Below are 17126 nucleotides of genomic sequence, written 5' to 3'. Positions count from 1 at the left end.
ATCATTTTTATAATTAAATGAGATTATTCTTTTTAAAAAATTCCTTTTATATATTCATATTTGCTAATGTGTTTATAACATTTAAATTTGAGGTTATAGATTATTATACCTAGAATAGAAATAACAGAAACAACAAAATGCCCAATGTAGAATTAATTCACCATTAATTTTAGTTTTAAGGGCAGCAGGGGATAGAGTGCTGGGCCTGGAGTCAGGAAAACTCATCTTCCTGAGTTTAAATCTGACCTCTGACACTTACTAGCTCTGTGACCCTGGGCAAGTCACTTAACCCTGTCTGCCAGTTTCCTCACCTGTCAAATGAGCTGGAGAAGGAAATGTCAAACCACTCCACTATCTTTGCCAAGAAAACCCCAAACGGGGTCACGAAGAGTCAGACAAGGCTGAAAAATGACTGAACAACATTAAAGATGCATACAAAGCCATAATTATTATTTAAGGTTGTCCCTGACAGGGTGTACAAAGGTTGGTAAAATTAGGTTATAAAGAGCCAGAGGTCAACATTTTTACCATTCACCCAAAATTACTCCCAGAAACTCTTGGATTAGGTATGTTAGCTTTATCCTGGTCATTCAGGAAAAATATCACAAGTTAAGAGCTAGAAAAAAAGGAATCAGAATGGTTTCCCACTCTGACAACATAACGTGTAGCCATTCTTCGGGCATCGAGGATTTTGAGGAAAGGAAAGAAAAATGGAAAGGAGGAAGAAGGGGAGACAGGTAAAAGGGAAAGAATTATGATGAACATGATTGTGTATTCAGATGAACATGATTGTGTATTCTTTTCCAGCACAGATCATGGGTCAGGAAACATGAAACAGAAATCACATCCATGTTGATCAGGGCTCAAGATATCTTCCAAGCACTGCAGCAGAGTAGAAAAAAATACAGCATCTCTTATAGGATGTTGTGAGAATAAATGAACTAATCAAAAAGAAAAAAAAACACCAGCTTTTCAGAAGAAAGGTGCTGTATAAATCTAAGGTACTTTATTGTTGTGGGACAATTTACGATTATGAAAAGTAGATTCAAATATTGATTCACTAATCCATAAGATTGGTTGTGCCCTGATTTTTTTTTAAAAAAAATGTATGAATGTGCTCTTTCTCTCCCCTAGTCTGCTGGTACCTCTGAAAGGGAAAACACACAAGCTGGGAAAGCCTCAAGTTGAGGAATGGAGTATACAATGTCAGGAAGAGAGACACCCATACAACTTTTTATTTCTTTAAAAGATGCTTATTATGTGTACTTATTAAAAAAAACAAGTTTGTATTTGGTAAATTAGTTCACAGCTCAACTGGCAGCAGAGAGAGAAGGATTTCTAAATCTCCAGTGAGTGGTTGGTTATGACATGGCCTGGCTAAGACTAGGGGCCTGTCAGATCTTGTTTGGAAAGACCTTGAAGCTCTCCCCTCTTCTGGATGATGCACTTTAGAGGCTCCAGGGGATGGAGAAAGGCAAGGTTTGCCAAATTCTCTTCTTCTTCTTTTTTTTACTCAAGGTAGCAGGGAAAATATAAACGGCTACAGTCAAGTCAGTCTTTTTTACAGGGTTTAGCTAAAGTCAAAGGCTCTTCAAAATATGTCATGAAGAAGTGGTCTTAAAATAAGACTGGATCCTAGAGAGACATACTTTAATCAGTTTTCAATGCTCATCATGACAGAGGTCAGGGAGAATTTTAATAGATTTGATCTATACATACTCTCTGGCATTTGATCAATAGCTGTAGCATGTTTTCTCACCAAACCATTTACTAAACTTGATTTGAATTCTTCCTCTCTCCCTTCCTTGCTGATAGGTGATGATATAATTTATAATTTATAATTGGATAAGGTGGTAAAAAGGCAAATAACAGGAGAAAAACAAAAAAAAAGAAGAGAAGCAGGGGGAAACAATCCAACTAACTATTTTTTGAATAAATGTGAGTTTATTAGGTTCACAAAGAAAATTCTTTTATGATAGATGGATAATGATTTATATGTATCTTTTGTATTTATGTTTAGCTTTATTTACTTTTGCATTTTTAAGAGTTTTTTTTATCCCATTGAGATGTAAACTCCATGAAAATCAGGACCCACTTATTAATTGTACTTTCAGTTCAAATTCACATATATTTAATTAATGCTTAGTATGTGTGGAGGATTCTTCTAGGTGCAGAGGGAAACAAAAAGTTCAGATAATATCCTAACTTACAATCCAGTATGGGAAAATACGGCATGCATAATGATTTTTAAAATTACATTGACAAATATATTAAGAAAAAATGCTTACTTTTTAAACTTCCATAATTCCTAGTGTTTGCTCTATACACAAAGGATTCATAGAGGTTTATTAACTAATACATTAAGAAAATATATAGTCATTTCAAAACCATTTAGATATTTTTTTAAAAAAGAAACTTCCTCCCAAATGTGTGGTGTAATAGAATGAAGGCTGTTCTGGGATTTGGGCCATCTGAGTTTGCCACTTACTAGCCATGTTACTTTGAACAACTTACATCACCTATATGGGCCTCATCTGAAAAACACGCTAGATAGATTAGATGATTTCTAATATTTCTCTCTGCTCTTAATCCCTATGACCTCCAGCAATAGACTTGGTACTGTCTAGGTAGCTTTTGTTCCATAACATTTATTGAGTGCTTACTACATCTCTGTGTTAGGCTCAAAGAGGGGAGGAGAGAGGAAGAGGGATCCTGAGAAAACAAACATATTCCTTTACTTAAAATGCAGTAGGAGGGAAAAGACAAATATATTCATAAATATGACAAAAAGTAAAATATTAAAATAAGTGAGAGATACAAATAGAGTCCTATGGAAAATTACATTTAGGCACTCTTAGAACTAGCCTTTGGCTCACTATTTGTCTTGGGATATGATAGATATGATCATGGGAAAACATTTTTAAGAACATGGGATTTAGAGCTGAAAGAGACCTTTAGAGATCATTCTGTCCAGCTCTCCTTAATGAGTGAGGAAACTAAAGACTAGGGAAGTTAACTGATTTGCCTAAAGTCAATGAGATATTAAGCAACAGGGGGCAGAACTGAACCCAGGCCCTCAGACTCCAGATCCAGTGTCTTAATCACACACTAAGTTTGAGTTCCTCCTCCATGTTTGCCCTCTTAGATATGCATAGTCGTGGCCAAGCTTCCATTCTTGGAGATGGCAGATTTATAGTCCCCTGACATAGCTTTGTTTCCATGGGAACAGACCAGAACTAATCGATTTTGTCTGTAAAAATAATAATAAAAATACCCACGTGGAAAGAGAATATTGACTCTAATATATAATAGACAGATTAAATCTACTACATTTGTGCATTTCTACATGCTCTGTTGGGAAGAGCTCTTTCAGATACTGTGGTCAATGGGAGGGAGGGGTTTCCTACCCTTCACCCAGCAAGGTGCAAAATATCCAGGACTGCATTTTGTCAGATTCAAAATTGGTCTAATACTAATTAAACAAATACATTCATTTCTATTAGCATAATAATTTAATATACATTAAAATGATGCAAAGCATTGTACTATTTGACTTACAATATGATATCACAGTGCCATCTAAGAATGGCAAAATGAAAGGAGACATAAAATCCATCTATCAGTGGTTATCAGCACACAGCACAGATGCTTTTTTAATGACAAATCAGAGTCTCAGTACAGTACAAAATGTCAACTATAGCCAGGAAAGGCAGGCAAAAATAGAATGTACTGAGTATCTTCCATCAAAACCTGTCTCATTTTCAGTCTGTAGTGATACATCAAAGACCCTGAAATACTCAGATGAAATCTTCACAGCCAACAAATGTAAGGTGCTTAATTGAAATAAAATGTTAAACAGATTATTAAACTCAAACTAAACTTCTGCTGTGCACCAGATAGAGCACTGGGCCTGGAGTCAGGAAGATGTGAGTTCAAATTCATCCTCAAACACTTACGAGATTTACAACCCTGAGAAAGTCACTTAATGCGCTTGCCTCAGTTTTCTAATCTGTAAAAGGAGCTGGAGAAGGAAACCACTCCAGTATTTCTGCCAAGAAAAATCCAAATAGGGTCATGAAGAGTCAGACATGACTGAAACAATTGAACAACAATAAACTTCTGCTTGCTAAATCAACCTCATAAAGCTACAGTGGTAAGCTAGAGGATAATAGTGTTTATCTAATGATAATAATACACTTGGTGAGCCCTAAGATGGAATATATGATGGCACTTTTAAATGTCTTTTAAATATTAAATATAAATTTGATTTATGTCCATGAAACTTATTTTGTAGTTAATAAATACATGTTATATGACAGATTCTCACAGAGTATTCTACAATGGGCTAACTTTAAAAAATGATATGTTATATTTATGCCCCACATCTCCTCTGGTAAGGGTATATTTCCATGTTCTTTTGATGCAGAAATTGAAGTTACTAGGAGCTAAATTATTAGATTATGCGTTTAGGATCTCCATTGGGGCAGGCACCATGTCTTACCTTATTGAGCACAGTGCTCAATATACCCTGAAACTGAAATTAGACAAAGAAGTATATCAAATTTCTTACATTTAATAAATTACAATATAGACTTTTTCATTTGTAAATGGATAATATACATATGTATAATATGTATGTATATATATTAATATATCATGGCATCAAGCAAAACAATTTTTACAAGTCTTAATGTTTCTCCAAGGAGAAAAGTAAATGAAAAGAGATTTTACAAAATGTCTAGTTATAGGTCTCGAATTTTGTTTTTCAGTCATTCAGTGGTGTCCAACTCTCCATGACCCCCTTCCCCCTAATTTATGGTTTCTTGGTAAAGGTACTGGAGCTGTTTGCCATTTCCTTCTCCAGCTCATTTTACCAATGAGGAATGGAGGCAAACAGGGTTAAACGACTTGCATTTAAACTCACGAAGAAGACTCTTCCTGACTTCAGGCCCTGCACTCTATCCACTGTGCCACCTTGCTGTCCTCATATTTCTTAATGCTATATTATTGAACCCTAGAAGTCAAAAGAACTTCCTATGGGGTGAAATCTACCTCTAAAAGCAAACTGGAGTTTCAAAACAAAAATACTCTATGGCTACTTCAAAATCAACATTAAGAACATACAAAAATCCAAACAAACACCTATTCACTAGCTGGTTACTAATTTTAAAAGAATTTCCTCAGACTTTCACACTGTGTGTATGTCCCATTTGGTTTCAATGTCTTAACAATCATTTCGTTGTTCTGGCAAAATTGCTGTGTCTCCTTTTGGAGAATCTGGCCATTCACTTTTACAGACAGACTGGTGTTTTGGTCCTGAATGTACAAAGTTCCAATCCGCTGGGCTGCGCAGCTGCTGAGTGTTCTTGCGTGTCCAGTATGGGTTAATAATTAATGTATGGAGGTCTAGTCCAACCAGGAAAAGTGCAAGGTATGGATGAGCCAGACTGTTATTTAGGTCATGCCGATGCCAAAAATGCACCCACCACATGTGGTAAGCAAAAAACATGCCTTCTTGAATAAATACCTTTTTCATTAATGCTATGTGATGCAGTAGACAGAATGCTAGGCCTGGAATCAGGAGGACCTGAATTCGAATGTGGCCTCCAACACTTACTATCTGTGTCACCATGGACAAATCACTTAATCTCTATTTGATACAATTTCCTCATCTATAAAATGAAGATTATAATAGCATCCACCTCCTAAGGTCGTTGTGAGGATCAAATGAAACAATAACTGGAAAGTGCTTAACACTACCTGGCCCATAGTAAGGACTATATATAGCTATATATAGCTAATGTTACTGTTATTGTCTTCCTTCGAGTGTATGACGCTGAATAAGAACAGAAGCTATGTTTACCATGTGAGTTTTGCAATGCAAATGATACCTTGAAAATTATAAACCTTTATGTCAACCTCTCCATAAAAAGAGCCTTAAAAGAAATGTTTTTTTTTAAATATCAAATTCTCTAACCCCACAAAACTGGCTAAGTTGCAGTGACACACATGGCTACTTCTAAAAACAAACCCAAACAATCCAGATACTTAGATGTGATCAGGAAGGTAAGGGACATTTCCATGCTAATCAAGTTGCTTGGGTGGCACATAAAGCACGAGTCTACTCTCTATTAATCATTGAGAGCTTTCCAAATTGGATCCTTATTTTATGAATATTCTAGGAGATCCTGGTTCAGTGAAGAATGATATTTATTGTGAAGAATTATTGTGAATGAATATTCTAGTTGATCCTGGTTCAGTACTTTTATCAGAGTACTTTCCGCATACATTTTCTCATTAGATCTTTATAAAAGCCTGTGAGCCAGAAAGGGCAGCTGTTACAATACATATTTTAAATATAAAGAAACAAAGGTTCAGATTTGTTCCAGGTCTCAGCCAAGGTCATATAGCTAGCTAGCCATGACCCGGTATTAGATCCCCCAATTAAAGTACGTGGATAATTAAAATGTGTAGATTATACCCAAACTTCGTTGCAGCTTCTGGTACTAAAAATGCCTCCTAATTAAATATATGAAAGGCATGTATGGATAAAGCACAACTGCCAATTTGGTTCTATCTATGTGTCAATCTGGTTTGAAAGCTAGTCATTGAAAAAAAAACATTCATTTTTTGAATGATCTGCCCAAGGCAAATTAAGATTTACTAAATTCCTGATTGGCTTTTGAATGGTCTATACCTGTCATCATCAAACTCTTCTGTTTCATTAGTCATTTCGCTAAGATAAAAGCTTCTATTTCAACCATAGAACAAAAATTCCTTATTGGAATTAATGTAATATATGTTATTATTTTTGACAATGAGATATCATGTTTTTGGCAAAAACTGCATAGGAAACACATACTCAGGCCAGAAACTAAAGACAATGACTTAATATAAATACAAATCTTAAAAGAAACCAGCTTGCTGACCCCTGGCCTCTCAGGGAAATATTGATCTCAACATCAGCTTAATCAATTCAGTGAGTCAAGTCACCTATGTAATTTAAATTTCACCTGTTTTCCTTCTTGGGGGGAACTATTGATCAGTGAGGGAAATAGTAATGATAGTAGTGGTAATGATAGGTCTTATTTACACCATACTTCATGGTTACAAAGCAGATCACAGGAGTTAGAGCTAGAAGAGACTTCACAACGCATTGACTCAAACCCTCCTATTTTGCAGATGCAGACATTAAGGCTCTAAAAGGTGAAGGGACTTCCCCCAAAAATACAGGGAACAAGCAGCAGAGCTGGGATTGGAAACCGGTTCTGATTCTGAATCTAGTGTACTCTGTGCTATACACATGACCTAACTCACACTCTGGATGAAGGTGAAAAACGGGAGAAAGGCAGAGATATAGGGGCAACAAAAAATGAAGAATTAGCTCTATTTATAAGGCTTATGAGCACATATCCTTTACCAGAAGTAAATAACCATATTTCTGTACTTCTTGGCTCAAAAGCCTAGAACAGATGTCTTATGAAGTTGGTTTATGGAGAATCAGATTGAACAGTAATAATGTTTACAAGTTAAAATTATGGCACAGCACTAAATGCTCTACTTAATGTTTATAGTGACTATTTTTTTATTTACTGGTAAAACCAGATGAAGCATTAAATACCATCTTGGTTGATTTTTTCCCTCCCTTTTTCATTACTTTTCTCCTAACTGGTATCTATTTTTCCCATTTTATCCCCATAGGAGATTCTCATGCGAGAGGCTAAACGAAATTAAATTTGCAGGATGAAAAGATGGCACAGGCACTGCTGGTACCCCCAGGACCTGACAGCTTCCGCTATTTTACTAGAGAATCTCTCGCTGCTATTGAAAAACGCTCTGCAGAAGAGAAAGCTAAGAAGGCCAAAAGAGAACTCAAAGAGGATGATGATGAGAATAAACCAAAGCCAAATAGTGACTTGGAAGCAGGAAAATCTCTCCCATTTATTTATGGAGACATCCCACCTGGAATGGTGTCAGAGCCCTTGGAGGACCTTGACCCATACTATATCAATAAAAAAGTGAGTTCTTGGGAAGATTATCCTTACTAACCCTTGTAGTGAGTACTGCCTATAGCATTCACTTGCATTGAGTACTTATCATATTCCTGCATTTCTTAGCTTTGCAAATGCCCCATAAGCATTTTTCTTATGTTAAAGACTAGCATGTAAGCAATCTAATATTCATCAGAAGATTCTGGAAGCAAAGTATAATTAGAATAATAATTTGCATAAAATGCATTATGATAGTCAATGATCTTATTATGAGAAGAGCTATACAAAGGTATAAAATTCCCCCAAAATGCACTGATATGTCTACATCTATATGAATTCATAGTAATTTAAATAAGTTGTTAAATTAAGGTTCTTATCAGAGGAAATAGCAAAATGCATTTATTGGTATATGTCCTACGTTAACTCTGAAATACTTAAGTAACTCATGAGCAAAAAGTTGAATAACATTTCCAACTCTAAATATTTCTATAAATTAGTTTTAGTCATTTCTCCTAGAAACATATGCTTCACAGTTTAGAGTTTCAGTTCTTTTGTTTTTTCTTCAAATGATTTCTTAGCATTATAGTGGAAAGTTGACAATTTACACCTTTCTATATGACAACTGAATGAATTTGAACTTAATTTTTCTCAAAGGTATTTTTTCAACCTAGGATATATATTAAGGCCTTCAATCAGCCTAAGCCAACATATGGCTGATCAGTCTCTAATATCACTGTGAAGGAAAAGATCAAGGAAAAATAAACTAGAAGTTTTTCCCCCCTAAGGACTCTAAACTCTGTTTAAACAATAATTATTTCTCTATTTATATAATACCCAAAACAACTACATAATTTATCAAAATAGTCAATTAAAAGAAGAAAAGATGTCAAAAAGGCAGTTTGGCATTTTGTAAAAAAAAAATGACCAAATGAATTTTTCATTTTTTTACTTTGAAATGTTCTGACATCATTCAAATGTAATTTACATTTTACATGTATTTTCATAAGTACAAAAATAAATCTGGTCATAAGATGAAGACAAAAGAATAATTACAGTGTACTGTCAAAGGTCTGACCTGTGGATGCTTGCAAAATAATGGTAGCCATCCTGTTTTCAACACTTATAAGAAAGTAATTCACTATACATACATATATAATTTAACCTTATAAGCTTAAAATGACTAAAGATGTAAAAATCCCACATATATAAATAAGTGTATAGATATAGATATAGATTATAGATATATGCCATTGTTGGTACTCACACCTCATCATTCAGTATGCTCTAGCCCTATGATTGGAGTGCTAGCACCCTGGAATGCTGAAGTGTGTAGTAAAGAAGCTGGTCCAAACCGGTCCAATCTGGTCCAAAACCAGTCTAAATTGGCTCAGTCTGGTTTCAAACCAGTTTAGTCCAGGCCACTCCAATCATTGATACAACTCATCACTACCTTAGTATACTTTGGCCATCTGATTAGAGTGCTGGGTGGAAAAGAAAAGCCTTCTAAAGCTTACATTCAAAGAGGATTCCAAGGACACTCCTTTTACTCAATTCCATCATTGCCCCCAAGAAAAGTCCTCAGGAAATATCCTTGGAAATTATGCCTTGACTTTCCCCCAAACATCAAATTGCTATTCCCCTTAGAAACTTTCAATTTAGCTTCATTGGGTGGGGGGAGCTATAGTATAGTTTTCAAACATTTTCATTCTATTTCTTCAGAATTGGAAGGTTGGTACTCCTTGCATTGGGGAGGGGAGGAGGGGTAGTGCAGAAGAGCTAGTGGTATTGCTGGGAGCACTAAGAAGTCACATGACTTGACCATGCTCACATAGCTTGGTGTCAGAGGAAAGACTTTAAACCTAGGCCTTACAGAAACCAAGGTTAGAACTGTTATGCACCACACCAATCTCTTACTCTCTCCACTATCTCGCAGTAATAAGGAATGTCCTCCAGTTTTCATTAGCTTGAGAAGTCTACCTTCTCCCTTTCTTGTCACCTGAAAATGCCCAATATTATGAACTGATTAGGATAAAGCCCAAAATTCTATCTGGGAATTATCTGGAATTCTTTTTTAAAAATGTAACAAAATTCTATATCCTTTCATAGACCCAAGAGTTGTTTGGTTTGTTAAAGTCTTGGGTTCATAAAGTTTGGTCAACAGAAGGAGCTTATAAAATTCAACAAAAAGTTTCATTGGCACATCAAATTCAATTCCACTGGTGGCTCAGCAGATATTGAGAAAGAAAAGAATAGCGACCATGGCGGGGAGGGAGGGCAGGGCTTACAATCTGTTCTTCCTTACCTTTTTCTTTCCTTTTCTTCTTTTGGAAAGGGGGAGGGGAGGGAGGGTTAGGTAGGGGGCGTACTGGATTTCATTGTCTAAATCCTTTCCTGATGTGGTGAATGGCAACTAATTAGCAGGTTAAATTATTTCTGAATAGTCATTTATATTCTCACTCTAAACTCAATTTAATTAACAGTGAATTTTATATTCAAATGTTTTAATTAAAATCCAAAAAAACTGATTTAGATGTTTGGCTATTAATACTAAATTGGTAATACTATGGATTTTGGGAAATCATTTAGCAGATTCTCAATTATAATATCCTTTAGAGTTCTCTGCTTCCTTAATAAAGTTAGTAAATGCCTCTTGGATAATCTCTTCACTATTGGAGAATGGTTTATTTACCCTTGTTACATAGTTATTCAGATTTGCCATGTGGAATTCACAGAGAACAATTTATTATGCACTTTGCCAAAAAGTATGGTCTTTAAACACAAAAGGACAATTAACAGAGAAACTGTTTTCTCAGCCCATTGGATTTGCAATGTAAATATTTCTATTTTAATAGTGCTTGTTGCCATAGAAAATGAATATATGGAACATAACACTAAGAATTTTTAGTTAAAAGGTAGAAATATATTCTTAACTCATCCTAAAGAAAAGACTTAAGCAGATGGATGTGATTCTAAGCAGATTCTAATCTATTAGATGAAAAATAGATGTGAAACAATGGAATCTTGAAGAAAAACTGCAATTGAATATATATGCATGCATATAAGTGTGTGTATCTAAATATACATATATATATTAACATATATATTTATACTGAGTTCAGAGCATTGTATTAAGTACTGTGGGTGAATAGGAAATAGAATTTCAGTATCTGTGCCCTGGAGGACCTTATAATTTAAGTAGACAAAAATATATATTTGAAATTACTTGAGAAAAATTACATGTATATGTATCTGTGTGTATACACACATATTGAGTTCAGAGCACCAAGTATTATGGGTAAATAGGAAAGAGAATTTTCAATATCTTTGCCTTGACAGACCTTTAATTTAGGTAGACAAAAATTTACATTTGAAATGATTTAAGAAAAATTACAAAGCTCCATATCAACAAGTGCAAAAAAAATTTACTACAAAATGATGGTCCAATGCTGAAGAAACACATGTAGCAATTGGTTTAATCTGGGAAGATTTCCTGGAGGTAAAGCCTTTTCATTGACAGCATTCAGAATAGTCCCTTGCACATAGTAAATGTTAAATTAATGTCTGGCTGATTGCATTAGATTACTTGCAGGTGAGTTTTGAATCAGTTTTTCAAGATGATGATCAGGTAGTAGTAGACACCCTGCTGAAGACTGTTCTTGATAGAAGATATTGTCAAGTACATTGTAGGAAGCTACTATGAAAATGAATGTCACACCTAAGGTAATGGAAAGGTACCTAAAGGGTGTGAGCAGAATATTACATAACAAATTAGGCAGTAAAAGATGCCATCAGGGAAGTATATGATAGAAAAAGAGTGTGCATTGGTCATGAGCTGAGGGCAAGGCAGAGATATTGATGTAGACAATCTAACATGATCTATTAGATTGTTAAGTCATTATTTGTAAATAAAGTTTCACACTATTATGAAAATGTAAATTGGCTAACAGACTATGTAAATTTTTCTTATGCATCCCTGTCTTCAACCGTTTATTATTATAATAATCCTAACATTTTCTTTTTTTTTCTTTTTCAGACTTTTATAGTATTGAATAAAGGAAAGGCAATCTTTCGATTCAGTGCCACATCTGCCTTGTATATTTTAACTCCTCTCAACCCTGTTAGAAAAATTGCTATTAAGATTTTGGTACATTCATATCCTTTTCGAATGGTTGTTTTGAATTTCTATTTCTAAAAATCTGGCTTTTTTAAAAGAAAAAAATGCATTTCTACAGTAAATATTTAGAGAGTACCCTTTAAGTCAATGGCAATTTGTTAGTTTAATTTGTACTTGAACTCTTTGTTTTTCTGCTCTTGATACATAGAGATGTTGACTGCTGGGACTAATATTGAATCATTTTTCCAGGTACCCAAATAAACAGTGTTATTCTTCATTTTCCCTCATCCAACACATCCAATAAGTTGCCAAGTCTTATTTCATCTACCTCCACAACATCTCTTTCCCTTCTCTCTACCCACTTGGCTATTATCCTAGTTAGGTAAGACCACCTGTAATTAGGTCTCCCCTTATTGAATGCAAGCTCCTTGAAGGCAAGAACTGTTGTTTTTTGTCTTTACATCTCCAGCATCAATTACAGTACCTGGCACATAAATAAGTAGTTAATAAATGCTTATTGAATGACTAGAGGTCATTTACTACCCTCTACTCACTCAGTGATATTGTTACGTTGACCTGCTTATTGTTTCTCTTTTACAACAGGCCATCTCTAAATCTACTAAATCTAGAGGTTAAAAAATACGAATTAGTTGATACCAGATTATATAAATGAAACACATCATAAAAGAAGAATACTAGTCTGTTTATACCTTTTATTGCCTACAATAAGACCTTAAGGAAGTATTATTAATAAAACAATTGGTCAATTAATCAACATGCATTTATTAAGCACCTGATATGTGCCAGACACTGGATCAAGCACTGAGGATTCAAAGAAAGGCAGAAACAGTTTCTGCCCTTGGTTTTGGACTCTAATGGGGGAAACAACATGTAAAGAATTAGGTATGCATGAGATATACACAGAATAGAGGGAAGGTAAATCAGAGGGAAAGGCACTGGCAGGTAGGAGAACCAGTTTAGGCCTCTCACAGAAAGCTGAGTTCAGTCTTGAAGGAAACCAGAGAAACTAAAAGATCGAGGAGAGGAACCAGAGCCTTCCAGGCATGGGGTAGAGGCCAGTGCAATGGCAAGGAGAGGTAAAAGAAACAACATCACCGAGTACAGGGGAGTAAAGTATAAGTATACTGGAAAGGTTGGAAGGGCCAGGTTATGAAGAACCAAACAGAGGATTTTATATTTCTTCTTAGAGGTGATAGGGACCCACTGGAGCTTACTGAATTGTGAGGGAAGTGAAGGTGGCATGGTCAGACATATACTTTAGGAAAATCACTTTGGCTTCTAAGTGGAAAATGGACTGGAGTAGGGAGAGACCTGGGGTAGATACATCAACCAGAAGGCCAAAGAAATGGTCCAGGCAGGAGGTAATAAGGGCCTGAACAAAGCTGGTAGCTCCAGAATTGGAAAGAAATGTGAAAGATGTCATGAAGGAAAAACAAGATTTAGCAACTGATTCAGCATGTGATATAAGTGAGTATGAGAAGCCCAGTATTACTCCAGGGTTGTGAGTCTGGGTGATAGAAAAGATAGCAATTCCCTTAGTACTCATAGGGTACTTTAGAACATAAGGTGGTTTGGGAGAGGAGGAAGAAGATAAATTCTGTCTTGACCATATTTCATTTGAGATGCCTATGGCATATCCAGTTTGAGCTGTCCAAAAGGCAGTCGCTTGATGTGGGTGTGTAGCTCAGGATAGAGATAAAGGTTGCATATCTAGCTCTACATATCATCTGCCCAGGCTTGTCAATTAAATACATGGAAGCTGATGAGTTCAAGTGATGTCATGAACGTAGCCTTTAGTGCTACTATGACCATCGTCCAAAGGTTCAAAATTCAACAGCTGTCACCCGTAGATTCAGCACCATGCTTTAGTGCTTTTGAGGATGCCAAACATCCTTTCCAGAGAACATCTTAGAGTTTAGTTAGAGGTAAAGCAAGATGCAATAACCTGAAGCAACCACAGAACAAGAAATACTTTTGCTAGTGTAGTCATAAAGTACAAACAATTTATACAAATGTATGTCGTTATCAAGTGTACAGACTTCAGAATTGAGTTGATTGTGTTTGAAAAAAAAGTGCAGTTACAAACTACAGTAGCCAAGAGTAACACTGAAAAAGGTTTCATTGTAACATGAAGTTTCCGGAGAAAGACACTTAGGGAAGGAGCCTTCAGAATGGAGAGGAATAGAACCTATCTTGGAGGCAGTGGGGATGGATCTGACAACCTTTAGGTTAGCCCAGATCACTGTAAGAAATTGTGCTGTCAACTCACCAATACGCAAAGGTACCCAACAGCTCATTCTTTAGGAATCTCTTATGCTGTGACTGGAGGGTTAGAAAGGATTTAAATTTCAGGATAGAGGATTTAGGTTAAACCAAAGAAAGGGCTTTCTTACAGAGTCCAAGATTGAAGTGTTTTCTGAAAGGATTTTAAAGGAGTGTAGGTGTCAATCCGGGCTGCTAGGTGGCGCAGTGGATAGAGTACTGGGCCCGGAGTCAGGAAGACATCTTCCTGAGTTCAAACCCAGACTCAGATGCTGAGTGACCCTAGGCAAGTCATTTAACCCTGTTTGCCTCAGTTTCCTCATCTGTAAAATGAGCTGGAGAAGGAAATGGCAAACCACTCCAGCATCTTTGCCCAAAAAAACCCCAAATAAGGTCATGTAAGAGTTAGACACAACTGAACAACAACAGGTATCAAGATGTAATTTGGTCTAGAAGCAGGAAGGTCATAAGGCAAGGATCTTAAGGATTCTCTTAAAACAATGACCAGGGTAATGGGAAATTTCAAATTTCTGATTAATCTTTTCCTCACTTGACTCCACATTTCATCTTGTTCAGTATGTCCATCCATTTATCAGTATTGGGGCCTAATTTAACTCATTTGCCCAACATCACATTTTTATATCCAGAACAAACCCACCACCTATCTTCTACTCTCCCACCTTTTTTGGGGGGATGGGTTGGGATGGCAGAATCAGACAATAATCCTTTGCATATATAAGGTACTATAAAAAGTAATCAGCTATTGGTTCTGGCTTCTGATACTCCTATTTTTTTAGCTGGAAAATAACTAGTTGCATTGGTACAGAACTACAATAGCATTTATTTATGACATACCCCTTATTTAATTCTTAGTTGCACAGAATAAATCAATATATTTATTATCTAAATACTCTCAACTTTCAATATTGCAATCGTTAATCTTTGTATGGAAATAGAGAATTAAATTATGCCCGCAGTTCAATTTACATATTTAAACAGTATTTCATGCTTACTAAAAGGGCCTCTTCCTCTTATAGAGACATCTGGCACAGTTTACTTGAATGGAGAATTCCCACTGAATTTTAAAAGGAGTGTACATAATACAATGTTGTGGAGAAAAATGAGATTACCTTCCAAGAATTTGATCTGGGCATTATATTTTGAGATTAACATTAAAATAGGAAATGCATATAATTCCTTGGACAGTTAATTTTTTTTAGTACTATACAAAGGCAATTTGTCAGTATCCACACAGTTATTGTCCTTATTTTATTAAAACTATTCATATTTATTCCTTAACTCTAATCTACTTTATTCAGCATGCTCATTATGTGCACTATTCTGACCAACTGTGTGTTTATGACCATGAGTAACCCTCCAGACTGGACAAAGAATGTAGAGTAAGTGGAAATGATTCTTGGAATGTGAAACTGACTGTAAAATGCTCTTAGATATATCTCTTTGTCTCCAGCCTCTCTTATGGTTCCACTTTCTGAGTCAGGTTGAACACCCTTCCTCATAATTCCTTATCTGCAAAGGACTGTTTCTTTGATACATGAGAAAACATGGGGGTCAATAGGGAAATGTTCATTTATACAAGGTGGGTTTTTTTTCAGGGCACTGACTGAATTTTGGTGCTGAATCAATATTTGGTATGTTAAAAAATTAGTGTAAATGAAATGAGCATGTTCCTTTGTCCAAGAATACATTTTATCGATTTAGGTAAAGCAAGGCCTAAAGCTTCATGCATTTTAAGGATGAAAAGTATTTTTCCTAATGGATGCTCCTGTTAATATCATATTTTTAAAGGAAGTATAAAAGCGAAGAGAAAGCCTTTTCAAATATCACAATGCCTGTTTTTCAAGGTGTTTTTCCTGAGTTTTATTAGTCACTGACCAGATCATTATAGTTAGAATTTATAAAATGTTTTAAGGTTTGCAAAGCAATTTTCAAATATTATGTACTTTTATCCCACAATGTCTCTGGGAGGTAAGTGGTACTATTACCCCCATTTTACAGATAAGGAAATTGAGGCAGAGGTTAAATAATTTGGCCAGGGTCACACAATTAGTGTCTAAGGCTGGACTTGAACTCAGGTGTTCCTGACTCCAGGTCCAGTACTCGATGCATGGTGTTTACCTGACTACTTTTTAAAAAAAATTTTCTTTTTCTCCAATTACATGTAAAAATAATTTACTCTCTCCTCCCCCCTCCTTGAGATAGCAATCTGCTATATTACCCAGGTATTTTAAAGAAAAGTGTTCCTGGGTCTTATTCACAGTTCCTCATGACATTAAATGGAGCTTTCTAATGGAGGTTCCTGTTAATGTTATATTTTTGAGCTGTTGATCTGTGTAATTTGTGCATGTGTATATGTTGGGAAGTCAGAAACCTTAAGTGTTGGTCTTACTAGAAGATCAAACAAGAATTAGGCCAGCTGGTCTAATCTCCAGCAAAATAACCCTAAACTAGAACTTCTCATTAGTAACAAACACATCTCCTTATGTTCATTTAGCAGCAAAGCCCAGTATCTATTGTGAGAGTAGTGTCAGAAAGAAAATAGGGGTCAGAAATGATAAAATTATGTGCAGATATAAAATAGAGAGACAGAAGAAGCAGCATGTAGGCTAGAACATGGGGTTTGGAGGGCAATGACATAAAATGTGATGTGGGAAAGATTACCAGTAGAGCAACTCAGAGGAAGAAAGTAGGATAACAGTACTAAGTATTCCTAAGGC

General features: G+C 35.6%; 1 protein-coding gene across 1 annotated transcript in view; it reads left to right on the top strand.

Annotated features, from left to right (window-relative positions):
* Positions 1–807: 807 nt before the first annotated feature.
* SCN3A (sodium voltage-gated channel alpha subunit 3) overlaps positions 808–17126 on the top strand; it is a 116228-nt gene continuing 99909 nt past the window's right edge. The window contains exons 1-4 of the mRNA XM_036744309.1: positions 808–1001; positions 7702–8018; positions 12025–12143; positions 15699–15788. Coding sequence (XP_036600204.1) covers positions 7752–8018; positions 12025–12143; positions 15699–15788 — 476 coding nt within the window. The 5' untranslated portion in view covers positions 808–1001; positions 7702–7751. The remainder of the gene's footprint in view (positions 1002–7701; positions 8019–12024; positions 12144–15698; positions 15789–17126) is intronic.

Source organism: Trichosurus vulpecula, chromosome 2, assembly GCF_011100635.1.
Source record: "Trichosurus vulpecula isolate mTriVul1 chromosome 2, mTriVul1.pri, whole genome shotgun sequence".
Lineage (NCBI taxonomy): Eukaryota > Metazoa > Chordata > Mammalia > Diprotodontia > Phalangeridae > Trichosurus > Trichosurus vulpecula.
This window is presented reverse-complemented; position numbering and strand designations above follow the sequence as displayed.